The 27,821-nt window shown below is 50.0% G+C and overlaps 1 protein-coding gene and 1 long non-coding RNA gene across 5 annotated transcripts; both read left to right on the plus strand.

Moving 5' to 3' along the window:
- The first annotated feature begins 1,872 nt into the window (after positions 1–1,872).
- Positions 1,873–27,296, plus strand: LOC149348485 (uncharacterized). Of its 4 annotated transcripts, none has more exons than XR_016292763.1 (13): positions 1,873–2,244; positions 4,237–4,385; positions 5,345–5,445; positions 6,366–6,461; positions 6,926–7,002; positions 8,253–8,409; positions 9,507–9,690; positions 15,975–16,092; positions 22,113–22,266; positions 23,133–23,196; positions 24,314–24,377; positions 25,503–25,668; positions 27,219–27,296. XR_016292763.1 is itself a non-coding variant. In XM_089588125.1 (9 exons), the coding sequence occupies exons 3-8, from the start codon at positions 16,024–16,026 to the stop codon at positions 25,799–25,801; spliced, it is 552 nt and encodes a 183-aa protein (XP_089444251.1). In that variant the 5' UTR covers positions 9,555–9,690; positions 10,722–10,835; positions 15,975–16,023; the 3' UTR covers positions 25,802–25,850; positions 27,219–27,273. The 4 variants fall into 4 exon arrangements, 1 of the variants encoding a protein (XP_089444251.1); XR_016292762.1 differs by lacking the exon at positions 27,219–27,296 and adding an exon at positions 25,767–25,850; XR_016292764.1 differs by lacking the exons at positions 4,237–4,385; positions 27,219–27,296 and adding an exon at positions 25,767–25,850.
- LOC149348486 (uncharacterized) lies at positions 17,531–17,817 on the plus strand. The gene is made up of 2 exons (XR_016292766.1): positions 17,531–17,671; positions 17,764–17,817. It is a non-coding gene; the product is annotated as an uncharacterized LOC149348486 (long non-coding RNA).
- Positions 27,297–27,821: the final 525 nt, after the last annotated feature.

Genomic DNA, 27,821 nt, shown 5'->3' on the forward strand with positions numbered 1-27,821 from the left:
ATCCTGAGGCTTGGAGTTAGGGACGCCTCGACTGCGCATCGTATCTGCAGCCGTAGCATTGGGAGTTCCTGGAGCAGCGTTGTCAGCGTTGTAGCCAGCTCTCAGCGTTCCATGGGCATGTCAGGCTTTTGTCTGCTTAGAGGATGGGCATCTTTGGGGGACTTCACCTTGAACTAAATATATCCTCTGAACATGTGTGCTTCCTTTTTCTGGCTATAACTATTATCGACTTTCTGAGGCATGAAGGACGTTACTGACGGCGTTTTTGTGGCGTCCTGTGGGAGGCTACTGGACCGTTCCTCCGCAGTCAATTCTCATCAAGGTGAAATGTGGCATACACAAAACATGAAACTTCTACTCATCACTGTTGACTACCAACTTTGGTCTTATGTTCCATATGGGCCTCAATGGGTCCACTCGTAAGGGCAGAGGATCGGATGAAGTGGAGCGGTCATATATTTTTCTCTTTTATGAGTCTAAGCTTGTAATAGGCGCCCCAACATAGCTATTAAAAATTTGGTTTAGACCACATGACGTTCTCCAACGCTCACCAAAATGTCAGCACAAAGGAGTTTATTATCCATTTCGGCCCAACCAAAATCCGTTTCCCGTGATCGATATTGGGCCCTCCACCTCTGGCTCTGCAACAGGACGCAAACTAAACAGCCGCCGTGGTGAGACCCTACTGCGCTCCGAGGACCCGGCCAAGCAAGCCATCGCCACCGGCCGGGCTGCCAGCGTCATGAGCCTCCGGGACATGAACGTTTGAGTGCAGTGGGGCCGTGCGGGGGCCCAAGGACCGACGTGTCCAAAACTCCCTTGTTACAAATAAAGTTTTCATCATCATCATCATTGATTACGACGCTCGGCTGCGGAACCGAAAGACCCGGGTTCAATCCCGGCCGCGCCAGTCGAATTTCGATGGAGGAGAAACATGAGAGGACCGTTTACTGTGCGGTGTCAGCGCACGTTAGGAACTCGAGCTAGTGGAAATTTCCGGAGCCCTTCACTACGGCGTCCCTATCATCCTGAGTCGCCTTGGGACGTTACACACCCATAAACCATGAAAATAAACTGCAGGCGAAGCACAAGCCATTTGGCACCTCATGCGTAGGCTGCAGAGAACATGTGACACTAATTTCTAATCGACATCACGAAAAACTGCTTCTGAGTCGAGAGCCGCACGCTTTGATTGCAGCTCCGGCCAGGCACTGCCCCTGCTCGGCTTGGCCAAGACCTTGCGTATGCGGCAATTCAAAAATATAATGCCAGAATGTGTATGCGTCCTGCTTCACCCGAGTTATGCGTCTCGCAAGAATTAGGAGCCCCTGTAATCGCACAGAAGTTGAATGAACCGCAGAAAGAAAAAGCGCAATCTTGTTCCTGCGCGTCCCACAGACGCAATAGACGCGCTCCCACTTGAGAGTGTCTTCGCATTTATTGTTTCTGTTCAAAAAAGAATGCAGGACATTCTTTTTAGTATTGGTTCGGAGGTAGTACTATATGATGTCCAGAATAACGTTTCGGTTGGTTTATGGGGTTTAACGTCTCAAAACGACTCAGCCTATGAGGGACGCCGTAGTAAAGGGCTCCGGAAGTTTCGACCACCTGATGTACTTAACGCGCACTGACATCGCACTGTACACAGGATGAAATAAACGCTTATCAAACACTTATTAAAGCAAGCTAAGACAAAAGGTTTAGTGCAAAAAGAGAGAGAAAGGAATTTTAATGAGGGAAAGGTGGAGAGGTGCAATGCACTAAACTAATACCGCTTGCCCTTTACGCTTTACAGCGCTGAGGCGAGCGTCTGTTGTAATACGTGCTGGCGAGTCCGTGGCAGTGCATAAGTGGGACCGAAAGAAAAATAGACAGCGACTGTGCCGGAGCAGAGACATGGCACTGCTTGACAAATCTTAAGGCGCATTGACGAAAACTGATGACGTACGCCATCAGAATGAATGGCATCACTGTGTGAAACACTAAATAAGGCAAGATGTCTTCACTGTTTTCCACTTGGCCGCCAGGTGCTCTCTAACGACGACGAGGAGGCTTAGCGACATCGTCATCATCGAACTCAGAAGCTATAAAAGGAAGAAGAACGCGAGAGGAAGGAGTCGTCAGCATAGAGCGTTGGGTAGGAGGATTGTTCCGGGCATTCGTGAACGCCGGCCGCCACCCAGCGTCGCCTGAAATTCTGTGCCAAGCTCCGAGAAATTCGGTCTTCCCGGTCAGCGTTCAGTGGTGAGTGCATTGCACTTTTGTGATGGGGAGTGCTTTAAAAAGCGTGCTACTGAAGCCTATCACAACTACACAACTCATTTTTCGCTAGCCCTCCACAGGTAATGCGCAAATTTTCAGATGAGCTTTCTTTTTTCTACCTGAGGACTATTCGATATGCTGGTGCTAGGTGTGCATTCGTATGCGGTATCTGAAGGAGCTGCACCAGCTCCCAGTGATACGGGCCCTCGTGAACAAAGCGCGTGCCGCGCGTTCATTGGCAGTGTTGGACACGAGGAAGAGACATGACACGAGACACGACGGCACGTCTCCATGGTTATGCCAGGCAAGGCAGGGCCTTAACGTGGCTACGTGCACATGTGCCGTGGCGTCGCATAAATTTTATCGCGTTCGACACACCGAAACAAGATTTGTAATGCGCGTCCGTGGTTCTGCCACACCAGAATGCCTCGGGTTGCCTAGCCGTACGAAGCAGACGCGTATGTGGGGTCTCAAAATGTGTTCGTGACGACGAAGCGAGGCTTAGGCCGCGGTTCCGCCACATCCAGACGCACTTTCTTGATCCTTAATCACGCCGCGTCTGGCGTCGCTTACAGCGTGATATTATGTTCCAGGAGGCGAAGTGGGACATAGAGCGCGTCTCCTTGACTGGGCCGCGTCGGCCGTATCTCCCGGTCCTTGCGTACTGGGCGTCTCTTGCGCTGCGTAGAATTTCTCATTACCGTGAATTTTCTGCGCCGGGCGCACTTGGTACCGAGCCTTATCAGCTCTGGCGTCTCTCGAGCAGTATAGATTGTTCTCGTGAATAACGCAACGAAGCTCGAATTAGAGCACGTCTCTGTGACTGCGCCGCGCTGGATTCCTCGCCGAACGACACAACTGTTGCCTGTCGGGCGCCGCGTTGTTTTCAGTCGTGTTCGGTATGACAAACGGTCACTTAGAACACTTCTCGGTTATAGTGCCACTACAGGTGCTCTGTGTTACAGAACCCTGTATTAACTCGGTGCCTTGTACAGAACTGTAGTGCAGAATTGAATTTTTGTCGTGTCGGTTTTGACGAAGTAGCATTTCGAACGCGTCTCCCTGATTGTGCCACCACGGGTGCCCCGTGCTACTGGTCCCTGTTGGAACCGATGCCTGTGTGGCGCCTAATAGAATTGTTAAGGCCAAAGCCTTTCATGGCTCATGCTCGCGGCATCCGTCCTTGCGCTGGAATTGTGCCAACTGTGGTCTCTCCTCCGCGCAGCGGCGCAACCTCCTCCCCTCCTTAGCAACCGGCGCGCTGGTGCGGGACGCAGCTTTGCATAGCAACCATGACGTCACACTAGTGGTAGACGAGCGCGCGCGCGTCGGCGGTGGCAGCTACACCGACGCTCCTTCGCCAGACGTCTCGTCGCAGTCGAGTGCGTGCGACACATGGCTCCGAAGCGGCCCAGTGATTCCGCGCCAAGCGGTTCCGGGGAAGCGGCAGTGGGCTGACCACAAGGCTTTCGCCAAGCACACTTAAGAATTTCCAAAGTGTCTTCGGTAAATTTTTTATCGTGTTCGATACGTCGAAGGGACACTTAGAACGCTTCGCGGTTATTGTGCCACGACAGGTGCCCCGTGCTACAGAGCCCTGTATTAACTCGGCGTCTTTCTGTTACAGAATTGTAGTACAGAATTGAATAGAATTTTTTGTCGTCTCGGTTTTGACGAAGTGGCACTTCGAACGCGTCTCGCTGATCTTGCCACGACAGGGTGCCCCGTGTTGCGGGGCCCTGTTGGAACCGATGCCTGTGTGGCGCCTAATAAGTTTTCGGTCGTGTTCGATACGACGAAACGACACGTGGAGCACTTCACACGCACCACATAAGCTGTTGCGGAACGCTTTCGGAAATGGGTGATCGACCGATGAATTTTTCTTTTTTTTCTTTACTCAAGAAGTTTCGTTTGGCACTCATAAAGAAGGAATGCTGGCTAGAGGAGGACTACTGTCTTCTCATGCATCCGCAGGAGGCCTTGGCGGTGGGGCCCTCGGTGCAGATGCAGAGGGCGCACGGGTCGGCAGTTCGCATGCGACTTCGTCACGTGGGTGTTACAAAGCTGCTGTGCCGCGCACTCTCGGCAACCAGGCAGCGGTGGCAGTCCGACCACGCCATCAGGTGAGGAGAACAGCTCGGCCGTTCCCAGGCTCACTTGAGTCACGTGGTTATGGGGAGTGGGTATGGCATTTTCGTTACCAAGTGCTCCGGATTCACAGAAAAGGCTTGGCCTTAATATACCAATTTTTTATTGCGAAAGCAATACTGCTTGCACTTTAAGCCCGTCGCGTAGTGAGGCCTGTAGCCTCTTGGTAGCGAGCTACCAAGCGCGGCCTAACTCCTGCTCCTGCAAGTGCGGCGCGCTTAGCGGTCTGACGTCAGAGCTGCAAGAGCGGGGCTCCAACTCGCGCCGTCGCGTAGCGAGGCCGCAGCTACCAGGCGCGGCCTAAAACCCGCTCCTGCCGCGCGCGGCGCGCTTAGCGATCGGTTCGGGTGTCCACCTAGATGACAGAGTTACTGCGCCATTTTCTTTCCTCAAAGAGCTGTGCGTTCAAAGGGCAAGACACGGCGCAGTAATTCTGTCATCTCGGTGGACACCCGAACCACAGGAAGGGAGGAACACGCCACCCGTTCGGCGCGATGCCTTGCCCTTTGAACGCAACGCTTTTTGAGGAAAGGAAATTCTCTGTCATCTCGGTGGACCCCCCGAACCGCACCGTACAGGAAGGGAGAAAGTGGGAGTGAAAGAAGAGGGAACCTTCTGCACAATCATCCGTTAGCGTCAGCCGCTCGTTTTGGCGACCGAGGCACGCATAAATCTCCCAGCACGTGGGGGCCCTCGTGTGGTGAGTATAATGCCATGTAAAACAAATGGGCAAAACTTTCATAAATCAGCTTTACTAAGAGCACTACCAAGACACACCACCAGGCTAACCAGGCGCAGCCAGGGCTCATGCTTTCGCAACTTACCGGGCTTAACCAAGCTAAGCCTCTGCCAAATTTTATTTTTTTTCGAATAGCGGACGGGTGTATCGCAACTGAGTCAATAACGTTCTGTTCTATTTCGTTCTGATTGGCAGCTCGAACCTTAGCCTGTGCCTGGAGTGTTATCGTCACGTGGGTGCCACCGACGCCCGGTTCTCATCCAGCAGCCCGCTCTGCGGCAGCAGACAGTCCCAAGGTGAGAACGACTGCCCATGGCTTTGCCCACGTAGCGGACGCGAACACGACTCCAAAGTCCTTTGTCTGAAGGCCCTAACTAAAGAACTGAAGACAAGCCTAGAGATATCCGTAATTTGGTACTACCTTGAAATCCGATGCACAACACTCAGCATCAGGGCCCACTTGCACGAAGCAAAACCAAGAGAAAGTTTAGATTCCGAATAAGGCTAGACTGGGAGCTATCCTGTCTTATTTGCTTGGTGCAAGTGCGCCCAGGTTTCCGCGAACCGTTAGTTATCAGGGGCGTGTACTGCCCTACACTGACCTGTACTGCACTAATCTGGTATTTTACTCACTGTAATAAGCGTGCATAGTTGTGGCTCAAATATAAAGGCTCTCCACCTAGTTCGACCCAAGATATTATAGAGGCGGTAAAACATAGGTTTTCATTTCGGCAAATGTCTCTGAGCACGCCCGTATTCTAAATACCCGCATCCGTTGTTCAGCTTAATCATTGTACTTACGAAATTGCTCAATCGACGCCAAACACCTTTCTGGTGAGATGTGCTTTTTTTTCAATTTTGCTTTGAGAAAGTATAAAAGCTACTCTCATCAGCTTGGCCTAGTTCTGTGCACGGAAACCAATCGAGGGGGCATGATTTACATAATGATGCAATACGACTAGCTTTCAAAAACTAGCGCGGCGTGACTGGTCGGAGTACGACTTTTCGAATACGTTCATCATTTGCTACTAATAAGCTGTGTCTGCCGAACCAAGAGGTCGCATATGAAGGAACAAAGAACTTCGGGGGAGTGTACGTACCAAACGTATTATCTAAAGATTAGCAAAATTAATTTTCGCCATTAATAAATGGCATCTGTTTCTAGTTTCTTGTCGAAAGCGAAGTGATTTCTAACAGTGGTTTCCCCTCCGTACAGCTGGGGGGGCCTATGACTCAAGCGGCCGTCGGTGAGCTCACCGAACAAATGAAGACGCTACCATCGTCTGGAAGGCTGACGTCCGCCAATTGACGGGTGAGTGTCTGTGTACGGTGTGAGGCTTTCGGCTTCCTCTTTCTGCACACAAGAGCGTTCTCGTAGTATTTTGCAGGAATTTTCTCGCTCATACTTCTATTACCATTTTGAAATCTAGTACTCAATAGTAAAAAATGTTTGCTGTTAGTACTTTTAATTATAGAGCGCATAATTAGTCATTTATATAAAGCCATGAATGTAACTCACATTACTGGATTTATTTGCGCATATCATGCACTATTTATATGTTGAACTTTTATTAATTTTAAGATACATTCGGCAGGGTGTTTAGAATGCTTCTTTTCAAGCCCCAATGGAATAAAATATCAGTTTGGAATCGAAGTTACGAATGACGATCGCCCTTATTTGTTTAACATGGTTGCTGTGGGTTGTCCTGTGACTTATGTCTGGATGCCCCGTGCAGAAGAAGCTGTCAGTGATTTGAGTGTTTCCCTTCGACGCAGCCCTCCTGGCGTCTTCAGTCGGCTTATTCGTCCTGAACTCAGAGCGCTGCCGTGCCCGCTCAGCTGGCTGTAACGGGGTGAGTGCATTAAATTATGGTCGTGAAATCTGACCATCCTCATCGGAAAGAGTGGACGGTAGCAGAAGGCATAATGCTTGAGAGTAAAGGCTCGAAAAGCATGCATGCTCATGCTCGAAAAAATTGCCGAGTTTGAGCCCCTTGTTTATAGCCTGCTCACGTCAGGTCGAGTCGAACATTTCATGAGCACATCAGGACTATGGCGGTGGTCTTCTAGAGGGAGTGATCGGCGCCCGTGTCCACTGAGTCCGTGCTGGATACACGAAGTGCGCGAGGAAAGTGGCCGTGCCTTTCCCTTCGGGTGTCGTCTCAGCTGACCCAGACTTTGCTGTTCAATGAGTGTTAGTAGTGTATTTGATACAAAGCAGTAACGCTAACAGAAATATCGGTGGGTTAGCCTTTCTTTATTTTTGTTTTTTTAGGGGGGGGGGGGGACGGAGTAGGTGGGAACCGAACGCACCCAGTTTGCGGCATCGTCATTTGATACATTCTTTTTGGAGAACACCTCTGGAATATCGTCCCTGTAGAGCTTTAAAGGTAGTCAGAGTAAACTGTATTGAGAAGGAACTCTGTAATGAGAAGGAACAAACGTGCAGTTCGGCATGTTGCAGCGCGATACGTGGCTTTATGGTTGGTTGGTTTGGTTTATGGGGTTTAACGTCCCAAAGCGACTAAGGCTATGAGAGACGCCGTAGTGGAGGGCTCCGGAAATTTCGACCACCTGGGGTTCTTTAACGTGCACTGACATCGCACAGTACACGGGCATCTAGAATTTCTCCTCCAAAGAAATTCCAGCCGCCGCGGCCGGGATCGAACCCGCGTGTTTTGGGTCAGCAGCCGAGCACCATAGCCACTGAGCCACCGCGGCGGCACGTGGCTTTATCAAACCGCAAGGCATTTTTTATGTAATCGGCTCCTAAAAGCATCAAAAATCTGTGATGCAATGACCTTCTACACGCTTTGTCAGCAAAATGCTTAGTTATAACAAATATATTATTCAAAATGTATCGCAATGTGTCAATGTATCAACAATGTATGACATTGTATAACGTGTATATTTGTATATTTTGTAACTACGCTTGTATGAGGTTATAGCATCATTAAGCTTTCTTTAGTAGCGCGCGCGTGGTTCCAGGCGGAGGCGAAATTAAGCTTTCGTGGCTACCTTGGATTTCGAAAGCTATTGTGGGCATCTCCGAGACCAGGATACTAGCCTGAACGCCAGTGGCAACCTGTTACCCTCGACGCAGGCAGCAGTCAGGGAACCCGTGGCATCTGGACCCCCCTCCCCCGATGCCGAGGCAGAGGATTCACGGGCGGAAGTTCCGTCATCACGTGGGTGCCATCGAAGAAGCGGACGGTCGCTTACCTCGCCATCACAAAAGAAAGTGAGGGTGAATGCTCAGGGTGAGGAGGACCATGAAATGTTTGCCCAGTTCCAACCTCTCCCCAATCGCGTGGCCAGCCTGAGTACGCGGGCGTCCCTTGCTGCGACTGAACCGGATGCTTACGCCTAGGAAACTTTCTGATCTGGCTAATGCTGTGACTTGTGCGCATTGTGAGGCCTGCAACATCTGAAACCTCGGTGTATATTATGCCATTACTTCGACAGCTTCTAGCCAGCCCACTCAGCTCCAAGTCAGCTAGGCCTCGTCACGTCCGGTTTGAAAAGTTTACTCGGGACGTTTTTTAGAGCAAAAAGCTCTACTCCTCTCATGATGAGCCTGAAGGTCATCTGCCTCTTAGATTTGACCTCTAATGGGAGGCACGCTGCATGCGCAAAATCGCGCGTAGCAGGTGCATCATCTTCACCTTTGTCGCCACAGCTGCGCGCATCGCAGTCTCGTCCGCCGATGCGCTGGCTGCTGCTCGGCCGCTCCTCCTCGCCAGTTGTGGCATGTGATGTGTCACGTGATTCGTTCTTGAGCTTGGCAGTCACTTCCTCCACAGCGCCGACTGCCGCTCTAGACGCTTGCTCTGACGCTTGTGGTGCGTGGTGCCTCACGTGATTTGCGCTCGGTGAAATAATTCGTTCTCACTGAAGTCTTGAAACGATAAAGATGAACCAAAGGTAAATCGTGTTGTAACCCTGCTTAACAGAGCTTTCGGTCTTTGTATCCTTGCTGAGCTGAGTTGTGCCACTGCCGCTTTTTTCTGGCATGTCACCTTCACGGAAACCGAGCGTGGGAAGAGAATGGAAATACTTGTGATAGTTTTCAGATGGTAGTTCAGGTTGCGGCTGCAGAAAAGACTTTAGTCACCCTTTGAGGTTCCCAGGAACCTTCTACAGAAAATAAAGATGAACCATTTTCTCCGCGGCTTCATAAGTGGGGACAATCTGGCGCCGAAAGAAAACCATGGGCTACTTTGGGGTACTCTTGACCTCTGTTCAGCTACTATCCAGAACTGGTCGAGGGCAAAGCGCTTAGGCAAATCTCGCTTTTGGCAGTGTTTAATTCAGACGAGATAACACACCTGCTAATATCATATCTTGTCTTCTGTAGATGACTGCTCGTGTTTAACGTCAGCCTCACGTTGTGACCACCATTAAAGGGACATGAATGACTTACGAAGGCGCAAAATGCGCCTTCTGGGCCTGGACCGTTATCATCACGTGGGCGCCACTGAGCTCCAAATCCTGCCCAGCACCCATTTCTTGCCCACTGCATCGGAAAAGGCGTGCTGAAGGTAAGGAAGACTGACGCGGCCATTGCTCCATCGTCCCTCCTTCCTACGGGTTTAATGTAAGGCACAGTGTACATGCCTACACTCATTCAAGAGGGGCATTGACTTCACTGAAACTTGTCGCGCAGGTGGCTGAAAGATAGGAAGTCGCGATTATTGAAATGCGCACGACAAGTGATACACTGACCTCAGTTCATAACCTTCCTTCTCAAATCAGTAAATGAGCGCAGTTCGTCGGAATCACAAAGGCAGCCATAGTTTAGGCTCTTGGACATGGTGGACTGCTCGTAATCTGCCCGAGTTTGAAGATCTCTGCACCCAACTCAGCACCCACTTAATCAGCCTTATCAAACGCTTGCGAGGCGTGTCCGATTGGAGAGGATCCTTCCGTGCTGTGAATTAACCCTATAACGTACGGAGTTTCTTCAATTTCGGTTTGGTTTATGGGGTTTAACGTCCCAAAGCGACTGAGGCTATGAGAGACGCCCTTCGATTTCGGTTAGTGAAAGTGAAAAATCAAGCGGCCAGTTTTACCTCTTATTCAACAAACAAGAAAGCTTGTTTTCTGTGGTTAACAATAAGCCATGAGAGGAACCTTAGATTTTGGTGTAAACCATGCGACGCCGCGGAAACACTGCACCTGAAATGCATGCGCGCTTCTCTGAATTGTTTTTCATATTTCTGATACCAAAGCTGTGCGCAAGTCGCGCATGTACGCTACAATGAAAAGACACTTATGGATCGCTCAAGCAGAACAGGTAATCGGCCCAGTGTTGGAAACGCATTGGCAAAGGTCGGTCCTACACAGGATCAGAGTAAAACCATAGATGCGCAATATTGGGGCCGATAACCTGTGTGTCTTGGGGAGGAACTGAGAACTGCTGGAAGACATGCTCAGTGCGCTTCCTGAAAAGAAGTAAATAAAAAGTGATCACGTGGGATAAAATTCTAAGTGTTTGCAAGTGTTCGACATAGCACCCATTGCCAGCGTGTGATGAAATGGTTCCTCACAGTCCTGCTTGCTTTCGTGCCAGGGAGGACCACTGGTGCAAGCGGCCGCTGCATGGCTCACCGAGCCGGCCCTGTCTGGAAGGCTGTCGTCACGTGGCTGTATGGCTGACACAGCAGCCGAGATTCTTAAGGCCAAGGTGAAGCATTTATAATGAGCTCTGGTCACATCGCAGCGGAAAATCATTATATACCAGGTGTCCCAGCGAAATGTAGCCGAGGTTTTAAGAAGCTCGATTACATTTATCTGGCCCAGCAGGTATATTGATAGTTTCGAAATCAGCAAATACCTGAAGAAAGAATTATCACAATAATTATTACTACTACAGTACAAAGGGCATGTTGAAAATGTACATGCCGGGTGCAGGGGATAAATGTAAGCGTTTTTAAATTAGGCTCGGTGTTTTATGCGAGAACTGAGAGCTGTTGAGGGTCGTATGAGCTAGCCTTCGTATTCTTTTATTTTTCAAAGTTTGTTAAATAGCAAAAGCTATTTAGCTTTTAAATATTGCTTGCGGAAAAACATGTGAATTCGGAACTTTATATCGTTCCCGCAAAACAGGAGACTGAAATGTTTATGACGAGGCACCACTTACGTATTGTAGCGAAAAGCTACACTACACGGGTTAGAGCCGAGTTTCACGTGTGCGGGTGCTGCCAGTGCTTCGCATGTGCGAAAACCAAGTGACGTCACGAGAGGCGCATGTGCGTCGCCTCCTCGCCACGGCCGCCGCCGCCTGACCTTAGCCGGTCCGCGTGTTTACGACAGATGCGCCACGCGCTACTGCGCATGCGCGAGGAGGGTGCGCCGCGAGTATATAACGCGCTTGACGGAGCGGAATCTGTTCTCATAAAAGGGTATCTGTTCTCGCTTCGGCGAGCGCGGCTTCGGCCGCTTATCTGTTTTTTGAGCCGCGTCCGTTCCGGCGGACGCAGTTGTTGCTGCGACGCGCGTGTTTTCTTTCCTTTTCTCTTTCCTCTGATCTTTTTACTTTCCTCTATCTGCACGAGGCAGCGGTGGTGGCTTGGCTCGAGCCAGTAGCAGGCCCGTGCAATTTCCTTTTCATCCTTCTCTCAGTCACAACAACAACAACAATCTGTTTTCATAGAGTATCTGTCCTCGCTTCGGCGAGCGCGGCTTCGGCCGCTTATCTGATTTTTTCAGCAGCGTCCGCTCCGGCGGAGGCAGTTGTTGCTGCGACGCGCGTCTTTTCTTGCCTTTTTCTCTTTCCTTTGATCTCTGACCTCTCCTCTATCTGCACGTGGCAGCGGTGGTGGCTTGGCTAGAGCCAGTAGCAGGCCCGTGCAATTTCCTTTTCATCCTTCTCTCAGTAACAACAACAACAACAATCTGTTCTCGCTTCGGCGAGCGCGGCTTCGGCCGTTTATCTGTTTTTTGAGCAGCGTCCGTTCCGGCGGACGCAGTTGTTGCTGCGACGCGCGTGTTTTCTTTCCTTTTCTCTTTCCTCTGATCTTTTGACTTTCCTCTATCTGCACGAGGCAGCGGTGGTGGCTTGGCTCGAGCCAGTAGCAGGCCCGTGCAATTTCCTTTTCATCCTTCTCTCAGTCACAACAACAACAACAATCTGTTCTCATAGAGTATCTGTCCTCGCTTCGGCGAGCGCGGCTTCGGCCGCTTATCTGATTTTTTCAGCAGCGTCCGCTCCGGCGGACGCAGTTGTTGCTGCGACGCGCGTCTTTTCTTGCCTTTTTCTCTTTCCTTTGATCTCTGACCTCTCCTCTATCTGCACGTGGCAGTGGTGGTGGCTTGGCTAGAGCCAGTAGCAGGCCCGTGCAATTTCCTTTTCATCCTTCTCTCAGTAACAACAACAACAACAATCTGTTCTCGCTTCGGCGAGCGCGGCTTCGGCCGTTTATCTGTTTTTTGAGCAGCGTCCGCTTCGGCGGACGCAGTTGTTGCTGCGACGCGCGTCTTTTCTTTTTCTCTCTTTCCTCTGATCTTTTCACTCTCATCTGTCTGCACGAGGCAGCGGTGGTGGCTCGGTTCGAGCCAGTAAGCAGGCCCGTGCAATTTCCTTTTCATCCTTCTCTCAGTCACAACAACAACAACATGTCCTCGCGGGAGGAGGTGGTGACGAGGTCGGCAGCCTTCGGGCTACGGCCATGTATCTGTTTTTTCAGCCAGCGTCCGCTCCGGCGGACGCGGTTGTTGCGACGCGCGTCTTTACTCTCTCTTTTTTTCTCTTTCCTCTGATTTTTCAACTCTCATCTATCTGCACGTGGCAGCGGTGGCGGCTCGTCTTGAGCCAGTTGGCAGGCCCGTGCACTTTACTTTTCATTCTTCTATCAGTCGCAACCAACCGGTATGTCCTCGCTTCGCTGAGCGCGGCTTCGGCGGCTTATCTGTTTTTCAGCAGCGTCCGCTCCGGCGGACGCAGTTGTTGCTGCGACGCGCGTCTTTTCTTTCCTTTTTCTCTCCTCATCTTTTAACTCTCCTCTATCTGCACGTGGCAGCGCTGTTGTCTTGGCTCGAGCCAGTAGGCAGGCCCATGCAATTTTCTTTTAAGGCGGAAGCCTTTAATGCCTCATCGTTGTAAGCAGGAGTTGTCGACAGAAAATGTCACGCTTTTCAATTGGTCGAAATGCTCGTGACGTCACAGTGCGCGAATTTCAAATGGGGCCAATTGTACTTTGGCTAGTAACCATGCATGCAACCAATCAAAGGGATCGTATAGTGATGTTCCAACTAAGTTGGACTGAGTTTAGTTAATTGCTTAATTAATCAATTAGCCTAATTAAGCAACAACAGCGTCCGCGGAAGAAGACGCTGCTGAAATAAACAGATAAGTACGAAACCGCGTTCGCTCCACCACCACGCACTTCCCCACTCAGTTCGACGTTGCTCGTTTCATATACGTTGTGTCGAACATACTAGACAGTTCCAACAATTGACAGGTGAATGACAGAACACGATGGATAGAAATACAATAATATAAATATGAAATAGCCTAATTAACCTTTCTAGTTAGACCGCATAAATAAATAAAACCGAGAACGAAATTCGTCGAGTTGGGGAATCGAACCAGGGTCTCCGGAGTGCGATACGAGCACGCTAGCCACTCCGTAATGCCAGCTGAATGGTTTGGAATGAACAAAGGCGCGTCTAGCTAATACGGCGTCTTCGTTCACTCCCATCTTCCCCCTTTCCCTTACGGCGAGGTGCAGGTGTCCACCCAGATATGCGAGATAGATACATTTCCTTTCCTCAAAAAATAAATTTACCGTCCAGCAAGGCGTACAGCCGAATTGTCGATGGCGTTCTGTGGACTCCCTGGCAGCGTTGCAAGACGCTGTCGCGTTCCACTCTTACAGGCGAAGCTTAACATGTTAACCAGACATCAGTAACACACGCAGACAGCCAATGGACGCGTCATTCGCTGGCAGCACTTCAATCATCATTCACAACCACATTCGTGACAGAATGCTGTACTAAGGCTTTCGCCTTGCACCACTTTAGTCGCCAAAGTGACTCCTAATTTTTCATCCTTCTCTCAGTCACAACAGCAACAGCGTCCGCTACGACGGACGCGGTTGTTGCTGCGACGCGCGCCTTTTCTTTCCTTTTTCTCTTTCCTCTGATCTTTTAACTCTCCTCTATATGCACGTGGCAGCGGTGGTGGCTTGGCTCGAGCCAGTAGGAAGGCCCGGGCAATTTCCATTTCACCCTTCTCTCATTCACAACACAACACAACGGGCGGGCGCGTTCCACATGGGAGCCAAGGAGAGTACGGCTGCTGCTAAACGACGCAGAAGAGCGGAGAAATCGAGTTCTTCCGATCCAGAGGTAGTCGCCTCGGAGCTTGCCGCCGAGAAACGGAGGAAAGATCGAGCCAAGGCGAAACGTGCACCTTAAACGCCGGAACAACGCGAGGAACGCCTCGCGGGAGATTATTGCGTTTTTCGCTATGCATAACCAGGTTTAACCCTAGCTTAGCCCCAGCCAGTTTTGTTTTTTGTCCGGCCCAAAAACAAATCCCGCCAACGGGATAGGAGTTACTGGTGCATATATTAGAGCCACCGCAAATGCAAAGCAACGCTCGAGACTTGCAGTTTGTGTGTGCGGGCGTGGAAGTTTCCCAGGCGTACCTCGGGAAGAGGCTGCCCGAAGCTTGTGACCGGCGGAGGCGGCCTTAAAAGGCGCGTGTTGAGGTTCTGGCTGGGATAGAACCCAGGCGCGCTCCGTAAATGAGCGGATTTTATTCCCCTAAAGCGCATCGTGAGATGCTGAAGCGACCCAGGTGACCACTTGGTAGGTTTTGTTTTCCGCGGGCTTTCATCCGGTAAAAATATCTGCATGAATGGTGCCTTGTTCTAAATATTTCAGGGTGCTGTTTTTCAAAGCTATTCAGGGCTTGAGAATTTGCACTTCTTTATTGAGCCCTGAATTTGGCCCTGTTGGTTGTCCATGAAAACAGCTAGCGCAAGAAACGAGACGACAGAAAGAGCGCACCACGAGTTCGCTCATGGAGTGTCCTCTCTCTGTCGGGGCGCTAGCTGTTGCGCTGTTTAAGCTTAAAGAACTACGCAGAACAAAACATTTACTGGACGCCATGTCACATGGTTCTCAGCACTACTCACTTTGTTTTGCTCGCATTTAACACTGTCATTTCAAAAAACTGTTACGTTTTGTGAAGACTTCTTGTATAGATTAGTATTATGATTTGCAACACGCGGATTTTCAATATCTGAATATTTCGAGACATATAACCGGCGTGATGGCGCAGTGGCTATGCTGCTGGGCTGCTGCCGACCCGAGAGACACGGATTCGTACCCGGCCGCCGCGGTCCAATATCAGTGGAGGCGAAATTCTATAAGCCCGTTTACTACGTGATGTAAGTGCACGTTAAGGAACCGCTGGAGGTCGAAATTTCCGGAACTCTTCACCACAGTGTCACCCGTAGCCCGAGTCGCTTTGGGCCGTTAAACCCCCCTTAAATATAATATTTCAAGACGTAATCTTGATTGTGGCTACAGGGTTTCTTTCACAAGTCGTGATACCATTGCCGGGCCGTGCCCAGGAGAGTTGATATCTTCGTGTCCGCGGCGGTGGCTCAGTGGTTCCGAAAGACGCGCGTTCGATCCCGACCGCAGCGGTCGCATTACGATGCAGGCGAAATTTTAGAGGCCCGTGTACTAAGCGATGTCAGTGCACGTCAAAGAAGCCCGGAGCCCTTCACTACGGCGTCCCTCATAGCCTGAGTAGCTTTGGAACGTTAAACCCTACAAACCAAACCAAATGTCTTCGTGCTCCATGCAGGTGGTGTCGGGTGTTCTGGATGTGCCACGTCGACGCAGCCGAGTGAGCAATGGCTTCCCGAGTTTCCGTGTCTGTCCTCAGCTTCAAGTGCACTTCTGCTCCTCAGCTGCCTGCAGCGGTGAGTGGACGCCGATACGATCTGCGCGTAATGTGGAACTTTTGTAGTCCTCGGGTATATCCATACTACAGGGGTGCGAGTGGTTTCAATTCGCCTGTTTCGCTAGGTTGCTGTGCGCATGCGTGCCTCTTCTCATTCCGCTCCGCTGGTCATGTTAGTGACAGTCGCGTGCGACAGATGGCGGCAGCTGTCAAGCACACTTATTTAATCGAAAAGAAGCATTGTGTAGAACTATCAATGCTGGAAAAGGCAGTTTGGAAGGAATTGTTCGACGATAGCTCAAGAGGCGGCGCTGTACTCTGTGAATCTAGGTCACGGTGTCTTAAAACGCGCAGCGACAAAAAGAAATTTAACGAGGAAGATGACACATGTGCTGGGTGTATTAGATCTGTAGAAACAATTGAACTGCTCATACTCAAATCTGATGGTATAAATCCTGATGTCGATGCAGGCATAGTCACTCTTCCTGAGGCACTGGGTTTTAGAGACAACAATGGTCTTGTAAATTAATCTGCGATGGAAGTTCACAGAGAGATTTATCGCTGCAGACACTTTTTGCTGACGCGATAGACCCATATAATGCTCTCGCATTAGTAAAATGAGTTGAATGGGCTTTTAGACTGAGCGAACATGAAATTCGGCATCAGGGACATTTTCTTGAAGGAAGTAAGTCTCCCTCACGACTGAAATGGCCAGCTTTGAATACTGGTGGGTAGAGCAGGAGACGGAGAGAATAGCACAGTGGGTGAGGGAGCAAACTGATGTTAATGACACGAGCGGCGCATGTAGTGAGCAGGACAGGCCATCGATCGATGTGCCTCAGGGTAACTGATGGAATTCCAGGAGATCGCAATGTTAACGAGGGCCAGCGTTGGGTCAGGAGGGGGAGTGTGAATTTACTGGGGGAATCGACAAATCGCCTGTATTTAGTGAGTGGGCAATTAAACGGCCTGATTTTACAAAAAAAATGTTCGGGCAAAGAGACACTTGCTCGAGACACTTTTTGCATACCTGTGGTGAGGGCTGTGTACGTGACTGTGTGCAGATGTGTATGAAGCCAGGTGCCTGAATGCGAGTTTTCAGGCTATGAAAACGACGTAGTTTGTCACTATAGTGCACGTTCTAAAATATGCAGTCTTGCCTAATCACATGCCAGTGTGTTTTTGTACAGCATCCATGGTCTCTGTATGCCCGCCCTATCAATTTCTATTTTCTAGCCTTAGACCTTTTTGCACCGTGCCTGCACTATTCCAATCGGATTCCTCTAATCGTGCCCACCCTTATTGAAATCAGTAGACCGTATCTGGTCTCTCCTCTGTATACGTGTGCCACCTTGCCGCCTTTCCGGTGTCTCTTTTGCTAAGCCTCTCCACATTGCTTTTCTCAACATTGTCTTTATTTCCGTGCTCAGGTCTGGCTGCTTTCCTTGGAAGCCAATTCTAGGCCACATCATCCGCACCGCCCTCAGCTTCGCTTTGAAGGATTAGCATCTGAGGCCCTACACTGACTTCGTCACGCCAGTGGATGCGACTCCTGGCGGAGCATCTGCTGCGAGCACAAGGCAGCTCGCGTGCAGAAGGTGAACAGAATGACGCCGATCTTAACTTCTACACTCGCCGTTCAATGGTGCGCGAGGTGTCCTTAAGGGCGCTTTTTTTCGTTTTTTTTTAGGTAGGCTTGAAGATCGCGAGGCCGTAGAAATTGGTATAAACTTCTAGGACCTTTCCTCGGGCTACACGGCTCTCCACTAGGCGGCCAAGTGCGGAAGCGCAGAGATCATAACGCTCATTGCCAGCTCCTACGACCTCAACCCCAATGTAAAGTCGTTGAATGGTGGTGAACCTCACTGTTCGGGGAAACGGAAAAATGGATCCTTGGCAAAATGGCTCGCTTCAGGGGCCTCTCCTGCGGGGTTGCACGGGCATTTGCTGGAATTGGGCTGCACGAAAGCCTGCACGAGAGCCCGCGGGTGATCTCGGAGGCCATGGTTGGGTGCCGGTCTTCCGCCGCGGTGGCTCAGCGGTTATGGTGCTCGGCTGCTGACCCAAAAGACGCGGGTTCGATGCCGGCCGCGGCGGCTAGAATTTCTTTGGAGCAGAAATTCTAGAGGCCCGTGTACTGTGCGATGTCAGTGCACGTTAAAGAACCCCAGGTGGTTGAAATTTCCGGAGCCCTCCACTACAGCGTCTCTCATAGCCTTAGTCGCTTTGAGACGCTAAGCCCCATAAACCAACCAACCAACCAACCAACCAACCAACCAACCAACCAACCAACCAACCAACCAACCAACCAACCAACCGGTCTTTCGCCAGGGGTGCACTTGGCGGCACGTGTGGCGCCAAGTGCCCGACTTCTTTGGCATAATGTCGGACGTCGCCTGCTGCACCCGGACATTTCTTGACTTATTTTAATTTTTAAAAGCAGGTGTGTTGTGCCTTAGGTGAGAACGATAAATTGAGGCAGGAGGGTTTGCGTCAACGGAATGCGACTTTATTTGTTGACCAGGACTTTCAAACAATCTCGAGTGATTAAGGGGACACTGAGGACGAATCGAAGTTTACCTTTCTCGATAGATGTTAATATTTTGTGGTCACATCCGTGTCCAGGTTTGCCTAGAACAGCTCCTGCAGTCTTCTCTGGAGCAAACAGATAGGATAATTAAATAAGGTACTGGATTTCACGGACACTTATTTGGATTCGGGTGAAGCTTCGCAGCCACTGAGAGGCGCGAACACAGTTCCCTTATCGTGGCCGTTTCTCAATGAATTCATTTCATTTGTGACAATACCCCTCGCTCCGGCATTCCAGACAAATCTGCTCATATCTTTGTAACCACTGTACGAAGTTATGGAAAGAATATTTGGTGAGGGGGGGGGGGTCAATCTTTATTAGATACAGAACTTCTGGGACGGAGCAAAGGCTCTCTACACGCCTGAAAAGCAGACCGCTAGTCCGGAAAACTTTTGACCCATCCTTTATACGTGCACGCCTGAGACAGTATCTGTTCCCGACCTAGGTACTGTCGTGCTTCTAACCAGTTAACAAGAGATTGATGCGATGTTTCAAACTCACGAAACTTCTCCTAAATAATGCATCTTGTGGGGTATAGACGCATGGTGGTAAACAGCGATAAACATTCATGAATGCGTACATGGATGCTTTTCGCAGTACGCACCGGCGTTTTGGATGTGCCCCCTGTATGAAGCGGGCCTTATTACCTGAGTATCCTTGGCCGTCCTGAACTCCGTAAGTTGGCTTGCTTACTTCGCATTTCGATGGTGCCGTAATGCAACAATGCCAACGAGCTTTTGATGTCGCTGCAGGGAACCTCAGGCGGGCTTAGTTGAGCAGGTACCATCGAATACGGCGTCCCTGATGCCGATTAAGAACATTAAGCTACCACATATCATACCGAACTCCGCATATAACCATTACAACGTTCAATGAATGCAAGCAATTGTTGCGAAACCAGGTTTGCTGATCCGATGCAACAGCAACAGGGTGCTGGATGTTTTGCTGCTGCGTTCTTCCTCTAACAGATTCATATGAGCGGCTTACAATGGGCAAAATCCCCGAAAAAGCCATCACTCCTGGGGCAGTGGTGCAGCGGTTAAGCAATGCGCCACTGCCCTGTGATTGGATGGTTTATGGGAGGTTCAAATGTGCAATAAAGGTTCCTGTTCCCGGCAACATCCCGGGACGATTCATAAGCCGCCTGCTGCGGTGGGCGGGTTTGGATGACGCCACAAGGTCACGTGACCTAACTGGCCCACCTACCTCCTAAGCTGCTACTCTGGAAGTCAGGAAAAAGCGATTGGGAGATGGGTGGCTGAAAAGCGGAGTGGTGACGTAAGGTTAGAAGTGTAGGAAACCGTAGTGAAAGAAAATGGCGAGTTTTAATGGCAGTTTACAGCACAGGTAAACAAAAATAAGAGGGAAAAAAGCGGAGCATGGTGGCAATCGCCACCACTCCGTTTCAAAGGCGACGCTCCTGTCTTCCATCCATCCATCCATCCATCCATCCATCCATCCATCCATCCATCCATCCATCCATCCATCCATCCATCCATCCATCCATCCACACTTGCCATTTCTCTGCGTGTGCCACATGCGTTTGTTTTCAACCCGTGGTCGACTAAATTTTGCCGCTCCCCAGAGGGCGCCACGCCACATTTTGTGAAAAAGGCGGATTCTAGCTGTCAGAATTTCAGCTATTTTATCTATTCAGCACCGCTGACTTTACAAGGTTACATTGGTGTTTTGAATGCTGCTGAGAGGTGTAAGGGCCGAATACCTTGTTCGTCGTGTGTGGTGGTCGCTTTCTTTTGTTTTGGGAATCATCAGAGCTGGTAGTCGAAGGGGAGCATAGTGCTGGATGCCAGCAACATAAATAATAGCTTAGTAGTGTTCCTTCTAGACTGACTCAAATCATTACGGGTCCGCCGCAATGGATCAGTGGTTTCACGCTCTGCTCCTGACCGAAAATGCTCGGGTTCAGTCCCAGCAGCGGCGGTCGAATTTCGATGGAGGTGAAATTCTAGCGACCTGTGTACTGTGTGATGTCAATGCACGTTAAAGAACGCACCCCAGGTGGTTGAAATTTCCGGAGCCCTTGACTACGACGTCCCTCATAACCTGAGTCACTTTGGGACTTCAAACCTCCTGAATCAGCCAAACCAACCAACCAACGCTCACTTTCTCTAATCTCCGCTACCTAGGTAGGCAGGAAATTCAGCTCGTTATTCTTTCTCTGTTCCTAAAACTTCTTAAGCGGCCTGCACAGCTATATTGCCTCTAGAAGCTTGGTACCGAATAACCGGAATACTGATGTTGTGACTTTATACGTCAGCAGCAGCAAGAGCCCGTATCCGTCTGACCCTGGGTACAGAAGAAGAGGGTGTACGCTTCGGCTGTGCGGTCGTCACGTGGGTGCTACACCAAGCGGCCTGCTGGTCTCCCCGGCACGGTGAGGATAACGAAGAAAAATTTCTTCTTTAAGACTCTTGGCAGCATGCAGCTCTTGTCTTCACATACCATGTTGGGAATTTTGTTTACAGCGAGAACTACTAAACGGACAATTACGTGGCAGGGAAAGGCAACATAAGGTCGCGTGACGCCAATAACTCAGGGTCACGTGTCGTCACGTGACCAGCCCGAGGCACTTGACTGTGTGCCTGCTACCGTAGTATTGGTAGCGAAGGTTGCCACAATGTTTCAGAGCGCAGCTCTTTGCCGCAAGATCAGTTCATGCGTTTCGGGGCGTCGCCGTTGTCCCTGGTAACCAGCTCACCCTAGCTGCAGACGCTCCTGGCGCCATTTCTCCCCCTACGCCCAAGCCGAAACGATTAGCCGCCGCCGTTCCCCACTGCGAAAAATCTACGAGCTGCAGCCTTGCAAAACGCACCCTTTTTCGCTTCCCTGGGCGGCAGCTATTGTATTACTTGCTGAGGCGCACCAATTTAGCTCTCAAGCATCTCCCTGCGTCTGCGGCGACGACTACTGTGCTCGGGCAATCCTGCACAAAATAGGGAGAATCATTGTCTCCGGAGTCACATACTGCTTGCGCGGAATGCTTTAAATAAAGTAGTCTGCTCCCTGACTTGAACATTAGGATCGCAAGCGCAACCATACAGACGGGTAGCACATGCTAATGTCACTATGAATTTTTAGACTAAAAAAAAGCTTTACACTTCTGAATTATGCAATTTATATTTGTATGTACAGCCCTGAATGGGCTTGTCAAAAAGCAGCTGAAACGGTTCTCTTCGTAGCAAACCAACTCCGCTTTTAAATAAGGTACCGGATTCAGCAGACAGCGATTGCGTTTGGACGAAACTACGTTTCCATTCAAGCAAGAAAATTCTACCCCACTCGTTATCGCTATCAGCTGTGAAGCGCACGGGTCCCTCGACTGCACTTTTGCATCCGTAAATCAGGCGATTAATAGGGGGAGTTCTGTCCCTGTTTCGTGCCTGTATTTTCCTGCCTTTATTATCTTTCGCTTGTCTTCTCTCACCCAGACTGGGTGCCCTTCTCGGAAGCCAAAGCGTGGCCAGATCGCCGCCGCACCTCCAAGGAGCCGCTTGGCGAAGCCACATGCGCACACAGAGGCAAAGCCACATGCGCACACACAGGCAAAGCCACATGCGCACACAGAGGCAAAGCCTAGAAAAGGTGAGGATCCGAGGGGTCGCTTTCGGGTCACCAACACACTATCAGCTGTCGCGAACTCTGTCTGTCCGCATTTGTAAATACACGTTATACGGGCGAAGTCACGGATTCCTCAAATGAACGTGCGAAGTGCGACGACGCGATTTTATCATTAGGCATGGCAGCTTGTAGCCTTCCCGTTGCTAATTCTGAATATCTGGGATTGATGCTGTGTCAAAGTTCCAACAGTCGCTGAAGCCAAGCGAAGCAGTTACTGAATTCAGAGCAGTTGCTTCGAATGTTTAACTATGCAAAGAAAAATGATAGGTGGAATGTTAAGAGGCAGGTGGGCAGAGAGGGTGAGGGAACAAACGCTTGTTAATGACAACATGGCCGAAATAGAGAGGAAGAAATGGACTTGCTCAGTGCATGTGATGTGAAGGCAAGACAACCGCAAGTTTTTAAGAGTAACGGAGTGGATTCCAAGAGAAGGCAAGCGTAGCAGGGGGCGGTCGAAAGTTAGCTGGGCAGACGAGATTAAGAAGTTTGCGGGGACATGGCGGGCGCGGCTGGCAAAGGTCAGGGATAATTGGAGAGACATTGGAGAGGCATTTGCCCTGCAGTGGGTGTATTCAGGCTACTGATGCGTTACTGAACATCGCCGAGAGAGATCCTAAGATGGCTAGAGATACTAAGATCCATTCGGTTTCACGGCCCCTGTCTTCTTCCGTGTCGGCTGAACTGAACAGGGCATTCTTTCACCGCAGACTGCTTGTTGGCGACTCTGCACGACCTGCTTGTGGTCACCGCCAGCGGTTCTCTCTTGTTTCGGCGAGGGCTTAACCGTCAAAGCCCTCTAAGTGGTTCCCCACGATGTTACTACTTTCCAGGTGCATTTCAGTGGCACAGCACTCGGACAGCGAAAAGGCCAGCGCGGAGGGCGTCGTTACACACGTGAGTGCCGAATTTGTTTTAACTGATTCGTTGGGCCCTTTCTTCTACCTTGGGGAAACGAAGTCCTCCGGAGAACCTTACTGGCTGACTAGTCACCCTGTTCTTGTTCGAACTATGGCGACGTGTTACGACTCAATTTGGAAGCTATCTGCCGTCGCGCCCCCTAAAACCTTTTCCGAGTAGGCCAATATGTCGGTGCAGTTTGAAACCGGGCCACTATTCTTTATTCCACTTTTTAGTACATGTTCACTGCGGTACGCGCTAATTAGTTTCCCTGGCTACTCGGGTGGCCACAGTTGACCACTGCATTTTAGCGCCTCCCTCCACTGGTTCTAGTGGTCCGATTTGCCGCCCGCGCCCAGAGAAAAATTGCCTGAACAAACTGACTCGCTAAAATAATTCTAATGTGAAAACCTTTCTTGGCCCATGAGTGGCGTTCATCCGGCAAGACAGATACGTAGCCAATCCAACACTAGCCACATAGCAATCCAACTGGCTCAACAGTCCTTTCTTGGCTCATCACTGGCGTCCGCAAACGCAAAAAACAAAAAACAAATTAAATTTGTAAGCAGAAATTTAAAACAAAAATAGTACAAAACATAAAATAAAATAAAATTAAAAGCAACAGAAAAATGGAGGGAGAAAGAGATGGTTTATGGTTTGAGGGCTCTTAACGTAACAAAGCGACTGAAGCTGTAAGCGCTGAAAGTCCCAAAGCGACTCAGGTTATGAGGGGCGCCGTAGTGAAGGGCTCCGGAAATTTCGTGCACCTGGGATTCTTTCACGTGCGTTGACATCGCACAGCACACGTGAGAGGGAGAAAGAGAGGACAGGGAAACGCTTTCTAATTTCCGCTCTCAAGCAGACTTAGTGCAAAGCTGTAATTTATTCGGATGGGCCATGGAGGCAGACCATGGAAGGTTGCGCCACCATTACAAGATTTGCGTGTACCAGGTCCGATGAGGCATTGCATTTCGCGATTCATTAGGTTCAAATGGGTGAAAATTGGTGCTTCAGATGTAGCTGAGGCATATTCACCTCAGATGAGGGCAAAAATCTTTATTCTTGCACAAATTCTTCCTGCGTTGTCGCAACAATGTGTATGCCTGTATTCCAGGTGGCTCTGGATGTCGCGGCGCTTTCCTGATGGCTTCGGAGAGCATCGCAACGAAGAAGCCTCGGTGAGTGAGAAGAAGTCCTCCTTCCTTGTAGCGCTTGTGCGAAAAACTTTGAGATCACTGCGGCGACCCGCATTGGAGCAATGCGAAAGCAAAACGTTCACATACTATATCGACGTCCGTGGCTGTTCTGATATCCATGTACTATATCGATGTCCATAGCTATTTCGACGTCTAAGCGTATTTTTTCGCGTTTAATGAACTAATTGCACCTCATTATCCAAATCTTGCGCTCGGCAACATTTTATCACACACTGTCACAATCACTCTTTCACAGATGGATTACATCGCTGCAGACACTTTTTGCTGACGCGATAAACCCATATAAGCTCTCCCATTAATAAAAGGAGTTCAATCGGCTTTTAGACTAAACGAACATGAAATTCGGCATCAGGGACATTTTCTGTTTTTTTCACGACTGAAATGGCCAGCTTTGAATAGTGGTGGGTAGAGCAGGAGACGGAGGGAATAGCACAGTGGGTGAGGGAGCAAAAGTGATTTTAATGACACGATCGCCGCATGTAGTGAGTAGGAGAGAACATCGATGTCTCTCAGGGTAACCAGGAGATGGCAATGTTCACGAGGGCCAGCGTTGGGTCAGGAGGGGGAGTGTGAATGCGGTGGTGGAATCGACAAATCGCCTGTATTTAGTAAGTGGGCTCTTAAACGGCCTGATTTTACAAAAGTGTTTTGGACAAAGAGACACGTTCTCCAGGCACTTTTTGCATGCCTGTAGTGAGGGCTGTGTACAAGGATGTGTACAGATGTGTTTGAAGCCAGGTGCCTGAATGCGAGTTTTCAGGCTATTAAAACCGCGTAGTTAGTCACTATAGTGCATGTTCTAAATATAAAGTATTGCCTAATCACGTACCCAGGGTGTTTTCGTACAGCATCAATGGCCCCTCTGTGCCCGACCTATCAATTAATATTTTCTACTACAAGCCTTAGACCTTTGCACCGTGCCGCTCTTGCAAATGGATTCCTCTAATCGTGCCCGCTCTCTTACTGAAATCAGTAGATCATCTCAGATCTCTCTCCTGTACACATGAGCCACCTTTGCGGTGTCTCTCTTGCTAAGCCTCTCCATACTGCTTTTTGCAACCTTTTCTTTATTTTTCTGTGCTCCAGTCTCGCTGTTTTCTTTGGAAGCCAATTCTGGGCCCCATCGTCTGCACCGCTCTCCGCTTCGCTTTGAAGGATGAGCTTCTGAGGCCTACGCTGACTTCGTCACGCCAGTGGAGGCGACTCCTGGCGGATCATCTGCTGCGAGCCCAAGGCAGCTCGCGTGCACGAGGTGAAAAGAATTGCGCCGATCTTAACTCCCACACTGGCCGCAGGATGGCGCACCAGGTGTGCTTAGGGGCGCTTTTCTTTTTTCTTTTTTTTACGTAGGCTTGAAGGTCGCGATGCTGCAGAAGTTGGTCTAAACTTCAAGGACTTTACGTCAGGGTACACGGCTCTCCACTGGGCGGCCAAGTACGGAAGGGCGGAGATCGTAACGCTCATTGCCAGCTCCATCAACCTCCACCCCAACGTAAAGTCGTTGAGTGCTGGTGCACTTCATTGTTCGGGGGAACGGCAATAAGAAGCCTTGACAGAATGGCTCGCTTCAGGGGCCTCTCTTGCGGGGTTTGACGGGCATTTGCTGGCACTGGGCTGCACGAGAGCCTGCACGAGAGCCCGAGGGTGATCTCAGAGGCCATGGTTGGGTGCCGGTCTTTCGCGAGGGGTGCACTTGGCGGCACTTCTGGCGCCGGCGTGCCCGACTTCTTGGGCATAATGTCGGATGTGGCCTGCCGCACTCCGACATTTCTTGACTTATTTTTAATTTTTAAAGTTGTGCTGTGCCTTAGATGAGAACGATAAATTAGGGCAAGCGGGCTTGCGTCAACGGATTCAGACTTTATTCCTTGGCCAGAACTTTCAAACATTCGCAAGTGATTAAAGGGACACTGAGGACGAATAGAAGTTTGCCTTTGGTGATAGATGTTAGTATTTTGTGCGCACATTCGTGATCAGGCTTGTCTAGAACAGCTCCTGTAGTCCTCTCTGGAGCAAACAGATAGGATAATTAAATAAGGTACTGGATTTCACGGACACTTATTTGGATTCGGGTGAAGCTTCGCAGCCACTGAGAGGCGCGAACACAGTCCCCTTATCGTTGCAGTTTCGCCATGTATTCACTTCATTTGTGTCAAAGCCCCTCACTCCAGCGTTCGAGACAAATATGCTCATATCTGTATAACCACTGTATGAAGTTAGGGAAATAATAATGGGGAGGGGGGGATTTTAATCTCCATTAGATACAGAACTTCGGGGACTAAGAAAAGGGTCCCTGCACACCTGAAAAGCAGACCGCTAGCCCCGAAAACTTTTGGTTTGGTTTGGTGCCGCCGCGGTGGCTCAGTGGTTATGGTGCTCGGCTGCTGACCCGAAAGACGCGAGTTCGATCCCGGCGGCGGCGGTTGAATTTCTTTGGAGGAGAAATTCCAGAGGCCAGTGTACTGTTCGATGTCAGTGCACGTTAAAGAACCCCAGGTGGTCGAAATTTCCGGAGCCCTCCGCTACGGCGTCTCTCATAGCCTTAGTCGCTTTGGGACGTTAAACCCCATAAACTAAACCAAACCGAAAACTTTTGACCCATCCTTTATACGCGCATGCCTGAGGCAGTGTCTGTTTCCGATCTGGGTACTGTCGTGCTACTAATCAGTTAACAAGAGATCGATGCGATGTTCCAGACTAACGAAATTTCTCCTAAATAATGCATCTTGTGGGGTATAGGCACATTCATGGTCGTAAACAGCGACAAACATTCATAAGTGTGTACATGGATGCTTTTCGCAGTACGCACCGGCGTTTTGGATGTGCCCCCTGTATGAAGCGGTCCTCAATACTTGAGTCGCCTTGGCCGTCCCGAACTGCGTAAGTTGGCCTGCTTACTCCGCATTTCGATGGTGCCGTAATGCAACAATGCCAACTTGGTGTGTGATGTCGGTGCAGGGAACCTCAGGAGGGCTGAGTTGATCAGGCAGCATCTAGTACGGCGTCCCTGACGCCGATTTGGGACCTTAAGCCACCACATATCATACCAAACTCTGCAACATTTAATGAATGCACGTAATTATTGCGAAACCAACTTTGTGTATCCGATGCAACAGCAACAGGATGCTGAATGTCTTGGTGCTGCGTTCTTCGTGTAACAGATTCATATGAACAGCTTACCATGGACAGAATCACCAAAAAGACAATCACTCCTGGCGCAGTTGTGCACCGGTTAAGCGATGCGCCACTGCCCTGCGATGGGGGGCTCTATGGGAGGTTCATATGTGCGATAAAGGTTTCTCTTCCCAGCAACTTCTCGGGACGATTCATAAGCCGCCTACTGCGGTGGGCAGGTTGTGATGAAGTCACAAGGTCACGTGACCTAAGTGGCCCACCTTCCTGCTA

The sequence above is a fragment of the Amblyomma mixtum genome, chromosome 4 (genome assembly GCF_055824585.1).
Source record: "Amblyomma mixtum isolate Tamu chromosome 4, ASM5582458v1, whole genome shotgun sequence".
NCBI lineage: Eukaryota > Metazoa > Arthropoda > Arachnida > Ixodida > Ixodidae > Amblyomma > Amblyomma mixtum.

What these genes read in the sequence shown, in the direction of transcription:
- LOC149348485 (XM_089588125.1), top strand. Translation starts at nt 16,024, where the DNA reads ATGGCTTCCCGAGTTTCCGTGTCTGTCCTCAGCTTCAAGTGCACTTCT. An exon ending in AGAGGCAAAGCCTAGAAAAG is followed by an intron (nt 22,267 to 23,132) that starts GTGAGGATCCGA and finishes ACTACTTTCCAG; the next exon opens with GTGCATTTCAGTGGCACAGC. An exon ending in CGGAGGGCGTCGTTACACAC is followed by an intron (nt 23,197 to 24,313) that starts GTGAGTGCCGAA and finishes CCTGTATTCCAG; the next exon opens with GTGGCTCTGGATGTCGCGGC.